This window comes from Tripterygium wilfordii, chromosome 23 (assembly GCF_013401445.1).
Source record: "Tripterygium wilfordii isolate XIE 37 chromosome 23, ASM1340144v1, whole genome shotgun sequence".
In the NCBI taxonomy this organism is placed as follows: domain Eukaryota; kingdom Viridiplantae; phylum Streptophyta; class Magnoliopsida; order Celastrales; family Celastraceae; genus Tripterygium; species Tripterygium wilfordii.
The window spans coordinates 12389279-12404531 of record NC_052254.1 but is presented as its reverse complement, the minus strand read 5'-3'; the positions used below and the strand labels follow the sequence as shown (position 1 = coordinate 12404531).

The following is a 15253-nucleotide window of genomic DNA, read 5'->3' as shown; positions in this document are numbered from 1 at the left end:
CAAAAATGTCAACAACATATGAGTCACGAAATTCGGCTCGACCACCACAAATGTATTCAATGGAAAGTCAAAAAAATATTGGCAAAAGTATTTTCGGCTATAAAAAATAAAGATCGAATATTATCTATATATATATATATATAAGTAGTTAAGATGATTACAAATCATAATACTTTTTTTGTAAAAATGTTCATTAGTTAATTAGAAAAAAAATATAACAAGTTTGATAAATTTGTGATTGTGATTTGTGACCATCAAAATTAAGATAATAGGGGTGATGAACATTTCGATTTGACACTTTTGAGGGAAGCACCGCGTTTTAATGGATTAAAAGCATTCCATTGTTGACGATGCAATTAAAATAACCGCTTCTAACAGACCCATCTGAATCACAACGTTCCTTTCTCTCTCTCTCTCTCTCTCTCTGCATTTCAAAAACTCCAGCGAGCCTCTGCGACGATCTTCATGGCCTCTGCTTCCAGGCCCCGCCTCGGAGCGGGAGGGAAAATGGTCCGACCCAGGCGTCGTGCGGGTCCAATTACTCCGTACGACCGTCCTCGATTGTTGCCCAACTCTGGAGAACCAAACCCTAGTTGGATCTCCAAAATCATTTTGTCTCCTACTCGCCTCATTGCTACCGGCGCTGGCAAGGTCCTTTCCTCTGTATTTGGCCCTCAGTCCTCCTCCTCCTCCTCCTCGTCTTCTTCCTCTTCCTCTGGCACTTCGGGTATGCTTGTAATTTCATACATTTGTTTGTATTTTCACATACATTTATCTCTGCATTTTCTTATTTCTTTTTTTTTTTTTTGCGTGCGTAGCTGTTTTGACTGCCTAGTATAGATTGACGTGGTTGGGAATTAGGGATAGGGAGCTGCGAAATGGCATGTTAGTGGTTGGGGGTTATTATTTTTATTTCTCTGTAATTATTTCTCAAGGCCTTAAATTTAGCCTCTTTGTAATCTGCTTGGTGATTTTAATAAATATTGTCCAATAATTATTCCTGAAGGTGAACACAAATTAGGGATAGACATGGATTGAAGTGATAAGAAATTTATTCCCGAAGGTGATTTATTGCATATTTTATTAGTTTTTATTAAAAAATATTTTACGCAGAGTAAAAGAAAGTTGGGCTGTTGTGATATGTCTACTCCTATTTAGAGAATTTGTGTATCTATTGCAGAGGATGATATGGATGATGCCAATCATGATGATGATCTCTCTTCACTTGGCGTTGACAGAATGAATGAGGTACTTCTACTACCAGTTATGCCCATTTGCAGTGATAGTTGTGGTTTCAAAGCCGAGTGATTTGGTTACATTATTCTAATTGTACCAATTCTCATACTTGATTAGAAGAATGGGAAATCCCACATGATTGAGTCCATCCAGGGCAAGCCTCAACCAGTAGCGTGGAAGAGTGAAACCAAGCGCTTAATTGAGCGGCTTGTTATGCAGGAAACTTTTTCAAGGTAATCAAGAATGTTAGAGGTTCGTTCTATCATGGAATGTTACATTTCGAGTTTGTAAAACTTGCATTTTTCTTGTATCAGCACAAGGTGTTGTGGTTTTATATAAATTTTGAGTACAATGATGCCTATAGCAATTCTTTACATTTATGTTTTAATTTTTCAGTAACACTTCAAGAAAAGTGTTCAAATGGTTCAGCTTACAAGCTTTCTGTAGATGTTCTCTTATCGTTTTTCAACTGTAAGTTCTGAGGGGCTGTTACTTTGTTGAGCAGGGAAGAATGTGATAGGATGTCACACATTATCAAATCTAGAGTTATAGATTCTCCTGGCATGGCAAACACACAGGAAGGGATACAAAAAGTAACAGTTGACAGTGGTATTTACCTTTCTTTAGAGAAATTGGAGTACGGGGGAAAAAAGTTGGAAATTGATTTCCCAAATATAATATTTGACCAAATGGTTATGTGCAGCTATAATTGAGGCGCAAAAATGGCTAGAGGAGAAGAAATTGGGATCAACTTCACTGCCAACATTGGATCCGGGAACCACTGCTTTGAAGCCTGCTTTGCTGTCACAAGTTAGTAACTCTTGCTTAATGTCTTATTGCGCTCACTACCCATGGCTTTGCTTTAGATACTAAACATTGTATTTTCATTTCATTGCTCATTGAGAGGAGAGATTATAAGAAATTTGGCACTTGGAGGATTGGTTCCTAAATGTTGACTGATTGGTTTGTCAAAATTTGTTGGCATCTCTTTCTTCCCTATAGTTAGATTGGAGAGTGAACTTGTGGAGTAAATGTTACTTTGGCGCCTAAGAAATTTAAAGGAAAGTCAAAGAAAATAAAAGAAAATTGAAGGGGCAAGGAACTTCTCTGCATCTCAAGTTCATATTTTCTCTAGACTGCTTGTTTAACCATATCCCTCTTGGTTTTTAGTTTGTGTTGATTGTGCTTTAATTTATTCCTCCAAAAAGAAGCATGTAGATCACTCTCTCTGTTTTAAATTGATGTACTACCTTATTGTCTTTATCATCGTGGTGGCTCTTTTATACTTCATATGTAATTGGTGCTCACCTTTATGCTTTTTTGATGATTATCACTTATATAAAAGTACTTGCATAAACTAATTGGTCTGAGACTCTGAGCGTTATTTTCTTGGGACGTTTCTCAAGTGTTGAGGATTTAATATTTATGCTGATTGTTTCATGTGATTATACTGCCATCTGCATCTTAAGGCTGATTTTTTGTTGATGATAGGTTATTGGCGGTGAGGTGGGTTCACCTGTGGATATGGCGAAATCCTACATGCAATCACGTCCTGCATGGGCTTCTCAATCTTCTAACCATAATAAATCTCCTTTGCCATCAGCAGTGCAGCTCTTTAAGGAAGAAACACCATATTCAGTGGTTGGAAACTCTGTCTCCTTATCCAAGGTATCACATGTAAAATATAATTTCTCTATATGTATGCCCAAATGTATACAATATGCGTACCAATAATTTTGTGAGCCACGGGACTACATCTCATACTAAATGTCTACGATTTATGGAAGACTGTCCCGATGGAAAATGGAAAGGTGTTGAATGATGACCTAGGTTTTACTATATTAACAAGCTTTGCCTTGATAAAGGATAGAATGTTAGCATGTCCTTGTTTTTGTTATAGTGAGGATGGAGATGTAAATGGACATATAATTCGAGATGTAATAGAAATTAGTTGCTGATTTTCTGGTCGCAGGATTGATTATTACTTAGAGAAATGCTGACTATAATGCAAATGCCTAAGCTTACTAATTTCTCAAAATTGTTAAAATGAGACTGGGAACAAGGGGAGTAAGATGGAGTATATCGTTGTAGTATAAGTTTTGAATGATAAGGGCTAAATTGGCAATATCTATGATTTTATACCACTATTTTTTTAAAATTTTTTTTACCCATTCGGAGAAAAGGGGGAACTTTTACTAGCTCTGCTTGCTGTTTCTTTTCTATTTTGGTTTCCTTGATTTGGGATGGGTGGTTCAACTTTAATGCAGCTGCAAAGGGATTTCCCAGCCACTGGTTCGTGGAATATTCTGGAAGAAATTCGAAGAGTCAGATCTAAGGCAACAGAAATGAGAACTCCCCCTTCATCCAAAAATGATTGGTCCGAATTTACGTCTGATTATAAAACTACCCCTACAGCTTTGTTTGCTGACAATCTAGAAGGTGGTATGAAAGACAAAAGGCACGATTCTTCAAAATCAGCAGATGCATTGAGCTTGGATGCCGGAGTGAATATTCCTGAGGGCTTCCTTGGTGCAAGTCAGTATTTTACATTTTTAGGGAAGTTATGTTCTTTCTGTTCAGTAACCTTTTGCCATCAGTAGGATGACAAAATTTGAAAAACTGTCTCAGTATGACTACTAAGTAAAGAGTACGATGTATAGGAATATAACATTCTTTTACCCATCCTCTCTCAGTTTTACAAAAAAGGGATGATGGATCACATGACAAAGCAATGCCACCAGATCATACTTTCATATATGAGAATAATCAGGTATTTGAGTTGTGGAATTTAAAGTATACTTAACTATTTATTTATTGAGCTTTTGATATTGTTTTGATTCTTGGTATTTGCCATTAGTAGATACCCATCAAAGCTGCTTATCAAAGGAAAAATAAAATGCATTTTGAAATGTCTAATATTTTCTTCTTATGTTCGTGAAGGACTTGGGGCCTGCATGTCTCCTCATGGGAACAGAAGGTGCTTTGCATAATTTTTGTTCATTTTATTTTAAAATTCCCCTGAAGCAACACTTACACAATTGACCTTGTTAGTTCTTGGGATAATTTTTCAATTTATTTTTGACATAGTTTATATGCATTAGCTCCTGATCTATTATGCCGAGGAATGATTAGTACAATGCACATTATGAGGATGAATGTCAATAGACATATTGAACTTGACTATATATTGAACTTGCGCGATAGACAGAGGAACCTCTTTCTGATAATTATTTGGTTGATGGCTGGGTGTACAATTAATCCATCAGAAGCAGATTTCTTCTTCAATTCTCACTGAATTTTCATCCTTTTATGACTTAAAATTCACTTCTTGGATGAGAGAAAATTTCTACCTGAAGTGATTGAAAAATGTTGTCTTTATATTGGCCATTTAAGGAGATGAATAATATTGTTCTTTTGAAAAAAATGTCAAGTGATGATATGATTGGGATAAGAAACTTATTGTTGATACTAAGTTAAGTTTTTTTTCAAGGTTGGTTTGTAACTTTGAATTGCTGGCCGTTGATGTTGAATGAATTCACATAGGGGGGTCAGATGAAGTAAACCCTTCAGGTTACCTGTTTGGTTGACATATGCAGTCGGGCATTTTTTAATCATAATTTGACTTGGATAGTAACAGATCTTCTGAGAACCCGCCAAATTTTATTACAAGTCAGATTGTTCTTCATTGATGAGTGAGTTAATTTTGACGTATGGTTTTCGCATGAAAGAGGAATATTACATGTGACATAGGGGCATTCATAACTTTATTAATATCTCCCACCCAACTCTGCAACCTTTTTTTGGTGGGCTGACATTATGTCAATGTCAACATGACATGTTGTCATTCTTTTTATCAGGCACAGTTATGTGGATATTGGTTGACCTTTGTATTTTCTGCTATCCATTTTATTGTGACAAGAAACTGGCGTTTAATTTATTCGTTTGGATGATTTACTTGCCGTTCAGTTTGTACCCTTTGTTTATTTCATGTGTTTATATTATCCGGAATTTAATTCATATGCGGTTGTATTTAATTAATTTCATTTCCAGTAAGGATTTTCTATTTCTTTTCTTTAATTAGAACCTTTGATATAGGTATGCAGGATAGCTTAGAAGAACCCCCAATGAATACTGGACAAAGTTTTCATCGTGCAGAAGATATCAAAGTTGTATCACACAGGTGAATCTTCATCTTCAAATCTGCTATACCTAAACACATGGAATCACAACCTTAAAATTGTGAGTTCCGTGAGGGTGAGCAAGTGTTACAGTTGACATTGTCATTCACCTCACCACTTAGGCATCATAGTCTGCAATGTGAAAGTAGGGGGCAATGGGGCATTCACATGTCCGTTTCATGGTGACTGGAGCCTTGTGGATTATAGATTTGACTTTAATTGCACAAAGTTACATTTGTAATATTACATTGTTTTTTGTTACTTATGAGCATGTTTCCTAGCTGGTTCATCTTTAAAGTCCTTGCTCCAATATTGTTGTTTTGGATGTTGTGAACAGCGTGACATTTCTCTGTTCCTCTTCCTTTCCCTTTGGATCTTGCTAAAATTTTCAACCTAATTGATTCTTTTGGATTATGCTTCCTCCAAATTTTCCATTTGTTGCAGTGATACTGGTGGTGGTGTTGTTGATGGTCTCAAGGACGCTAATGTGACAAGCCAACTCGTGGGTCCTCTAGTGGGGGAAGCTATTCAAGGTAAGAGTTGCTTAAAAGACCATTTATTGACAAGATGCATCTCAAAGTACCATTGTTATCAGATAACTTTCTGTGAATTAAAATGATAAGTTCTTGTGAAATTAATGGGTGCCATGATCCGTGGATTTCTTGGACTATGCTTATTTTTGGGAGAAACTATTTTCAGATTCCTTTTGATATTAATCATTAAATTTTCCAAATGATTATTTTTTTACCCCCCAATGTTCCACAGATTCAAGGTTACATGAAGGGAGTGGTTCACTCTTGAAAGAAGCTACTGGAGCAACCGACGCTTTTGCTTCAAACGGTTTTCCTTCCTTCAGATCCAGGTGAAGGGATGATGATTGACAATTTTTGCTTCTTAGGTGACTTGTAAACTTTATTATTAACACTGGTTACCTCGTCAGTCTGTCTGCGGGAATAGATGAAGAACAAAATCCTGAACCATATAATGAGGAGCAGATTTCAGTTGATGCTGGCTGTGACAAAGAAATTGAAGGTGCTTCAGTTGAAGTAGTAGCCCTGAATGAGAATGAGAGTGTTGCTCCTGACTCTCAAAATAGCTCTAGCTTGCACCATGATGATTCATTAGAGGACCTTGAACAGCCAAATCCAAAACCCAGCTTGGTGGGTGTTTCACAACGGGGAAGGAAATTGAGCAGATACAATCGGAGAGGCAGGGGACGAGGTAAATGATGCTAAGGTTGTGATTTTGTACCCTACTGTAGAATTGACTGTAAACTAGGCTAGAAGAAGGATAAAACTACAATAGGGCATGTTGTGTTTTCTAGTGAAATTGCTAGGTAGGAGTTGAATGGATTATGTTTGTCACGCGACTCTTCTTTGTAGAAACCTTTGAAGAAGTTACATGTATCTTTTGTCTCATTCTAGGAATCTACGTAACCAGTCAATTACATGAGGTTATAAGTTAATCAGTCATATTTACTACTAATGCTTTCTGCTCTTGCCTCTAGTGCTTATGAAGGTATTATTTGAGTTCATCTTTGTTAAAAGGCCTTGGTTGGTGGCTATAAATTCCATTGATTTGCATCTCCAGAATGCATAAGTTGGTTATTATGATGTAACAAGGAGTTATAAGTCGGTCACTTGTTCCAGATTCAACCATTATTCTGAAGAAAGCCATCACTCGGTGCAATATCTTTGTGGTCATATATTGAGTTTGACTCAATTTATTCTGTTTATTTGAGCACGGTTCGATTTAGACTCTTATTGAATATTCAAATGTCCAATTTATATGGTATTTTTTTTATCGGTTACCATTTACCAAAACAAAAAAGTGTAATTAGAGCAGGCAAATTTAAAATTTCTGCAAAAGAACTAGTTTACCCACACTAGATTGGGCTGGGCCGGCTCTATAGAAAAGCCCATTTTCCTTCTCGCGAATTATATAACAGGCCTAAAGGGGAATTATAACAGGCCAAAATCACGCAAAGCAGAGCAGTAACAGTAAGTATGGATCCCTTCCCTTCCTCCTCCTCCTCGATCGCCCAGAAAACATGGGAGCTTGAGAACAACATAGAGACAGTTGACACTCCGCCGTGTGGAACAGCTACTACCAACTCCACCGTGGACCCGTCGGCGGACGCTATCTTCTACTACGATGAGGCCGCGCAGGGCAAGTTCCAGCTGGAGAAGCCCTGGGCCAACGATCCCCACTACTTCAAGCGAGTCAAGATCTCAGCACTTGCCCTTCTAAAGATGGTGGTCCATGCGCGCTCCGGCGGCACCATCGAGGTCATGGGTCTCATGCAAGGGAAGACTGACGGTGACGCCATCATCGTTATGGATGCCTTTGCTCTGCCTGTTGAAGGTACCGAGACGAGGGTTAATGCCCAGGCCGATGCGTACGAGTATATGGTCGATTATTCACAGACGAATAAGCAGGTTGGTTTGTTCTATTGTTTGATTGCTGATTTTCTTTATATGCGAAAACCCTTATGCCTTCTACGTTTATTTTTTGTGCTTTTTTTTTTCTCGGCGACAAAATTAATCGGAAGGGGAAAACGAAATTGCCAAATTGAATATTATTTTTTTGCAATGATACTGCTTGGCCGTGACACTAAACCCTAATGTAGAGCTTGGGTTTTGTTTTTAAAGTAACAGTAACACTCTAAGCTCAACAGTTTATTTCAAGTCCTATGTGATTAGCTCATCAAACAAGTCCTGTTGTGATATAGTCGACACTTTGTTTTAGCGATTTCAATATGTAGGTGCTGTTACTTAATGTTCAATCCCAACGATCTGATTCTTTCGATTCCTTTGGCTTGAGTGGATAAGTTCACACCAAATTGCATATTGTGGTTGAGAAGGCCTGCGAATAGCAATGTCTTTGGGCATGCCTGGAGTACAACTTCTGTTAAGTTAGGGGTTTTATTGAAGCACCATCAAGTCTAATTCCAAAGGGAATGACTGTATTTTATTTCTATAGATTTTTCCCTTGAGAAATCTTAGTTAAAGGCTTGCATACCTTGGACAACTGTTTACCTGTCAACTATAGTGTATCTGACATTAGATGTTTTAAACTATTAAAATGGAACTCTTTTGAATTTCATACAGTAGTGCTTTGCTTCTGAGCTGGAAATTATTGATTGAATGCCATTTTCTTTTGTTAGTTCCTTTGGTTCAGTTTCCTGACACGGTTTAAGGTTTTCCAAAAATTTTAACATCAATATTCGAGCTAGGAATTTTTTGCCTTTCTGGTATAAATAGTTCATATGCAATAAGAAGAGGGTGTTGTTCTATGCATTTAGATTAAGAATCACTTATTACTTCTCTTGTATTCATACATATGGGTCATAATTGAAGGTTAGATTGTTCACATTGCTCTGAATCTGTTAGAGAATGCTTCTCACCCAGAATATTTTGGTGCAGGCAGGACGGTTGGAGAATGTTGTTGGGTGGTACCATTCTCATCCTGGTTATGGATGTTGGCTTTCGGGCATTGATGTTTCAACCCAAATGCTCAATCAGCAATTTCAGGAGCCCTTCTTGGCTGTTGTTATTGACCCAACCAGGACAGTTTCTGCCGGGAAAGTCGAGATTGGTGCATTTAGGACATACCCAGAAGGATACAAGCCTCCCGATGATCCCGTGTCGGAGTATCAAACCATCCCTCTAAACAAGATTGAAGACTTTGGCGTGCACTGTAAACAGGTAATTAAGTTATGCAACAATCCGGGTGTACTAATGATTTTATTGTTGCGTAATCCGGGTTGTATCTGTTTGGCAGTATTATGCATTGGACATCACTTACTTCAAGTCCTCGCTTGATTGCCACCTCTTAGATCTGCTATGGAACAAGTATTGGGTGAATACTCTTTCATCTTCACCACTTTTAGGGAATGGAGATTATGTCGCTGGACAGATATCAGATTTAGGTAATTTCGAAGTGTTGTCATGCATTAGTTATGCAAGTGCATAAGTTGATCATCTTTCATTTGAGATGTACGGAAAGCTTTTCACGTCTGTATTTTGTTGTGATGAATAACTATCTTTGCTTTATGCAGCTGAAAAGCTGGAACAAGCAGAAAATCAATTAGCTCACTCTCGTTTTGGTCCACTTATAGCACCTCCTCAAAAGAAGAAAGAGGTAGAGTAGCATTTATATAGACGTCTTGTTTTGTTCAGTGGGGGGTCTAAATACTAATAGTCATTAACCCTGTTGTCAAGGGGCTTGTGTAGATTAGTTAATATTATGGAAAAGGGAGACTATTTGGGGGATTTTGGAAACTCAAAAGTCTGGCTTAATTTAATGGAATAACAAAACAAGCACAAATGTCATCTTTTTCTCCCTCTCTTATGATGCCTGCTCTTGTTAATTGCAGGAGGAATCTCAACTTGCCAAGATTACTCGTGATAGTGCAAAGATAACTGTTGAGCAGGTCCATGGACTGATGTCGCAGGTGATGTGACGTTATTGCCTTGGGTGTTAAATGTTTTAGGCCCATTACCCATAAGCAAGTGTCTTTTCCACACTTTATTGTTTGACCTGAACACATTCTATTTTTTTGTTTCATTTTAGGTTATCAAGGAAATCCTCTTCAACTCTGTGCACCAATCCAACAAGTCTCGCACAGAACCATCTGGCCCTGAACCAATGATTGAAGCCTAGTGGTATTTGTCTTAGTAGTGCAGCATGTGATTAGACTTGGTTGATTTTGAGACAGAATTTTCCTGACATTTTGATTTAACCTCCGGAAGTTCTATACTTCCTACTTTTAATGTAAATCCCTTGTGCGTTTATTGACCTTTGTTTGGTAATTTAGATGCTTTTATATTGGCGTCTATAAAGTATTCTTATAATCAGGAAGTTTTTTAGTTCTTTTTTCAGACAAATAGCTATTCCTTCTAAATGTTGATGCCTCCATCCATTGAGTATCCTATTACCAGTTCAAATGATTGACTTGGTGCTGGGAAATTTAGGTTGATGTTATACTAATCATTCATAAGGGGTTTTCTTATATCAATTGAGTAAGAATGAGGACTTTTCTGTTTTGAGTTGGATCTAAACTCGAGCTGAAGTTTCTGCCGGGAAATAAGTTAATTTGTCTGCTAAATTAAGTATCAGCATTCACCACCACATGTAAACATCTAAAGCAAAGCGGTAAGCAGATGTTGGCAAAAGATATGGGTATGCTATGTCTCGAGTCTTATCGATAGACAAGTTATAGTTATTGCAAAACCAATGAATCATGTGGAAGGAAGGTGGAGACAGATAGCATCCCAAAAGGAAAGGGAGAAATAATTTGAAAGTCTTAATTCAGCAGAAAAAAGACATCAATTTACATGCGCTCACATGCAAAGCTAGGAAAGCAAAACACTTGTGAGTCTTCTCCTCTTAATTTTTCTTCTATTTCTATATATAGATAAAAAAAAAAAAAAAAGAAACTTGCAACCATTTTCAATATTGGTTTCTCATGTTTTAATCATTTAAGATGCTTAAAGTGCAGTGGCTGGAGAGAGAGAGAGATGAAGAAGCCTTGTCATCCCGATCCATCAGCATCACCGACCCACTAAAAGAATAGTCAAGCGTCACACAAAATCTTCTCTATCATCTTTGTAGTGGGTGTTCTGTATGGACCCTATTATTAGCTTAGAGATCATTACTTTCATGACTCTCTCTGTCTCGCACACACAAACACTTGAACCCTTTGAAAGAATATATTCTCAGAAGATAACAAAGCTGAAAATATATGTCTCTAATGTCCTCACATCACAAGGGATCGATGGTCCTCCCTTCGTGGTGGATTACGATCGATATCGATGTGATTAGATTATATATGTATATGTATAGCTTTTTAAATATACTGCTTGTGACCATCTCACATGGAACAAACTCTCCACCACAAACACACATAACACATACACTACTCCTCTTCTCCCTTTCTCGATCATCTTGTGAGTTGTGATGCATAAACTTCTACTTTATTACTTGTCTATTTTTCTTCTTCCATGCATGTGTAGTACATACATGTGACTGACATCTCCTAACCAGCTAGCTATGTCTTTACCCGTGAGTGATATATCATGGAGAAATTAAACTCCAGACATTTATCCAACAACTTAATTGAACCCGAAGGAAAAATTAATCAACTAAACCAACCATATATAACTACTTGGTTTAATTAATTTACTCCTGTGGCTATGGGGCTTCCATAGATATATATATATATAGGGCCATATGCATTGGAAAACAAATCAATCAAGATCAGTTGTTGATTCAGAAAACAAAATCCCCATGAGGGAGACATTTCTAATTGGTGAAAGAGAATGTATTCCTTCCTTTATTACTTCTCCAAGGATAAATGAACGACTCTGATACAATGTCCTGCCCACCTTTACAAAATTCAACCAATCAATTATAACTTCTACTGTAGTCGCTAGCTAGGATAGGATAGGATAGGAGGCCATATCTAGAGAAGGTTGCTTTGAGAGTGCAAATTTGAAATTTGCATGTGGCACACAGTACAGCATCACAAGTAAAGGCTGCAATAGCCACTCAAGATGGTGGGTTGTCTACTACTCTTCACTGTTTTAGAGTAGTGTTAGTGAGTAATGATGCATTATGCATGCATGTTACCCATCTAATGGTATATATGTAGTCTTGAAAAAACCAATTGCTACAGCTACTAAGAATCTTTTGAGGAAGATAGAATTGATTGATATATAGTTTTTCATATGTATAATTTCATTGGCACTCACTAATGAAAAAAGCATTGGTGCCAAATAGAGTGGAGGCCTGGCTTACTTATCTTTTAGAAGCAATAATATTCCCTTGCTACATAGATGGATAGGGCATCTTTCATCTCTACCTCTCATTGTGTGTCCTCTGCTTTAGACTTCAGAGTTTAGACCTTCCCAGTTCCCATCTATTTGTTTTTCGCCCTTTTAGCTCAGGGCCACCTAAAAGAAGCATGTGGGTCCTTCAAGGAAGCACATAATACAACAGTGGTCATTTAAACGCAATTTTGACATAAAATGCCCTTGAATATTTGCCTTTTCTTAACCACGGAACCACCTAGCCCAACCCGCACCATTAGTAACAAATAAAATTGGTCCAAAGTCCATGTGAGTAGGGGCCAGAAAGTGCATGAGACAAACCCATGAAATCATGATTTCACAAAGATATATCCTAACTTGTTGATTCGAACTCCCGACCTCGAACACCGTACTCCGTAAGTCCGGAGAGATAATAACTAAGCTATCGCCCAGTAGTTCCTTGAATAGTTATTGGATTGCCCTAATAGGTTAATACCATACATCTTAGTAAGATGTGCCATTTCAAACTCTACAATCCAAATAAGTCCCACCAAGGCTGCAAACCTAAACTATATATGGACATAGCCGGCTCCTTGGGGAGGCCAGACAGACAGTTGCCTAGGGCCTCTCATGGGGGAGGGGCCTCACTTTTTATTAAGTTGTATAGTTTTTTAGGTGTGTACAGACAGTACAGTGTACTTGCCAATTGATATAAGAAAAAAATATCTTAATATATTGCTATTTAAGAAAACAAGCCCATTAGCCCAAACACAAAATGACACGCTATCACATATATAAAAATTAAAAAGTGTAATTCATTGACCTAGAACTTTGATTGCCATGTAACAAATCAAATCCGAACCGTACAAGTGAGGCCCCTCCCTCATGAGTTATTTGGTTTAGCGTTATTTGATTTCATGTGATGTAATAAATTTATAAGTTTGAGTTGCTTAATTTATTGGATATTGGTGATAATTTATGTGTATCCAAGAACTAATTATATTGCATTTTGAATTTATTAGATATGCTGGATTTCAGATTTATAAAAAAAATTATTTTAGGGGATGGGGGCCTTATGTGTATCCAAGAACTAATTATATTGTATTTTGAATTTATTAGATATGCTGGATTTCAGATTTATAAAAAAAATTATTTTAGGGGATGAGGGCCTAATTTTCTTAGCTTGTCTAGGGCCTCCAAAATGCTAGAGACGGCCATGTATATGGAATTGTATGGGTGCATGTTTAATATATTTAGTGTACTAACACATGGTCAATTTTGATTAATTTAAGATGAGTACCTACTAATGAAAGACAGTCAAAGGAGGCCCCCCATAAAAATGGGATTTCTTTTGATTCTTCAAACCTCCAGTCACGGTCAACACGTGCTATTAATTAATTTAATATATAATTTTAATGTGTCTAAAGTTGTTCTATCTTTGAAGAGTCTGCCTTACATTTGTCAAATATAGAATTAAATAATTCGAAAATATTTGGATTTTGACACAAACTAAACGTCATCTTCACATAAGCTCAGTGCCTTGTTACGACTGCAATCCATGGAACCTAATACCCACTTTTTAGTAGTTTACTTGAACACTCATCTTTCAATTTGGTAAGGACTTCTCTAAACATAGAAAATTCATCCCCCACTTATCAATTCATGGACCTGCACCACTTTATTCTTCTGTGTCGTCTCGCTTAATGCTACTTTCGCACCAGAAAATACCTTGATGATGTGTGAGAAGTTAGAGCTTTATTTATAAACCATTCGGTTGAGTTAATTAACTTAGATCGGCATGAGATTTAAGTCTTGATACATGTTGAAGTACCCTATCGGTAGATGTTGGGAATCCCTTCCATTTTATGAGGACAAACCCTCTTTCATTACACTAACAAAGCCTTTTTTCTAATCCAATTAAGTGAGTTGAGTTTTGGCCATGGGCTTAGACCCTCAATAGCTTGGCTAAGGAGGAACAAAATAGTACGGTCCCAATGTATCATTGAGAATTGAACAACCCAAAATAGACAATATTATTGATGTGTAGGGCATTTGGATTTACAACAATACAAATTAAGAGTCATATCGTATAGTTCGACCAAGTGTTATATACAGAAATCAGACTTTGGGGTGTTTTGTGTTTCCATTGCTTTTTTCTTCCTAGCTCACCCGTAACACCTCACGTGTACTTGTGTTGTTGTCAACATGAAGATTTAAATGTTTTCTGTTACAAAGTGATCTACACCCACATATTTTATTCAATCTTATCTAAATGCCTCTCAAAGAATCAAATACTATTTAAGGCTTATGGGATGAAAGGTCGAAAGAGACAAAACAATGGCAAGGTTAAGAGAAAGTGTGTGTTGTAATATTCCTGTTAAACACTACTCACAAGTCGGTCTAAGTTAGGCCCTTTTATTTGACGGATTTATTTTTTCTTTGGGTTGGGGTCCCACCATACATTTTTGGTCAATTCTGTCATGACTTGTAATCTCATATCGAATTGGTATAACTCAATCAAGTAGTATATAAACAAAGGCCAATCACTTCTTATATAATAAACACGTTTTTTTTGAGCCTAAGTACTATGGAGATGGCCTTGAGAGAACAAATTCGTGTAAACCCATGACCCAGAGCGAGACATTATTTGTTGATGTGTTTGGGCTCTTGATTTATAACATGATACCAGAGTAAAAACTCGATCCATTTGAATATGACCTCTATGTGTGTTCACTTTTTGGGTCTCGCATAATCGAGCTCACAAGTACAAGAAAGTGAAGACTTATAATCCTACATCGGATTAATATAATTCAATTGAATGCATCTATTATCAAAAGGGAAAATTCAAGTATTCGGGATTTACATGAGTCAAACTTCCTGATTGTAAAAAAAGGTAAAATGTAATCGGGAATAAAATTGATGCTGCAAAACTTAATTAAATATATTTGTTTTCCAAATCATGTATAAGCTTCCTTATAATTTAATTAGAAAACAAATAAATGCATGTAAGACGGTTGTGGTTGTGGT

At 37.0% G+C, this 15253-nt stretch overlaps 2 protein-coding genes across 3 annotated transcripts; both read left to right on the top strand.

Annotated features, from left to right (window-relative positions):
• The first annotated feature begins 344 nt into the window (after positions 1-344).
• On the top strand, positions 345-6911 carry LOC119993856 (protein KAKU4-like). Of its 2 annotated transcripts, none has more exons than XM_038841147.1 (13): positions 345-727; positions 1181-1248; positions 1357-1469; positions 1742-1845; positions 1940-2046; positions 2728-2904; positions 3504-3771; positions 3930-4006; positions 4177-4213; positions 5332-5416; positions 5859-5947; positions 6180-6276; positions 6355-6911. In XM_038841147.1, the coding sequence occupies exons 1-13, from the start codon at positions 466-468 to the stop codon at positions 6641-6643; spliced, it is 1773 nt and encodes a 590-aa protein (XP_038697075.1). In that variant the 5' UTR covers positions 345-465; the 3' UTR covers positions 6644-6911. The 2 variants fall into 2 exon arrangements, with proteins under 2 accessions (XP_038697075.1, XP_038697074.1); XM_038841146.1 differs by having other exon boundaries at positions 346-727; positions 1354-1469.
• Positions 6912-7385: 474 nt separating this feature from the next.
• LOC119992551 (COP9 signalosome complex subunit 5b-like) lies at positions 7386-10303 on the top strand. Its single transcript, XM_038839295.1, has 6 exons — positions 7386-7852; positions 8840-9121; positions 9198-9345; positions 9475-9557; positions 9793-9870; positions 9990-10303. Exons 1-6 carry the CDS (start codon positions 7421-7423, stop codon positions 10077-10079), a joined length of 1113 nt encoding a protein of 370 aa, XP_038695223.1. The 5' UTR covers positions 7386-7420; the 3' UTR covers positions 10080-10303.
• The last annotated feature ends 4950 nt before the right edge of the window (positions 10304-15253 follow it).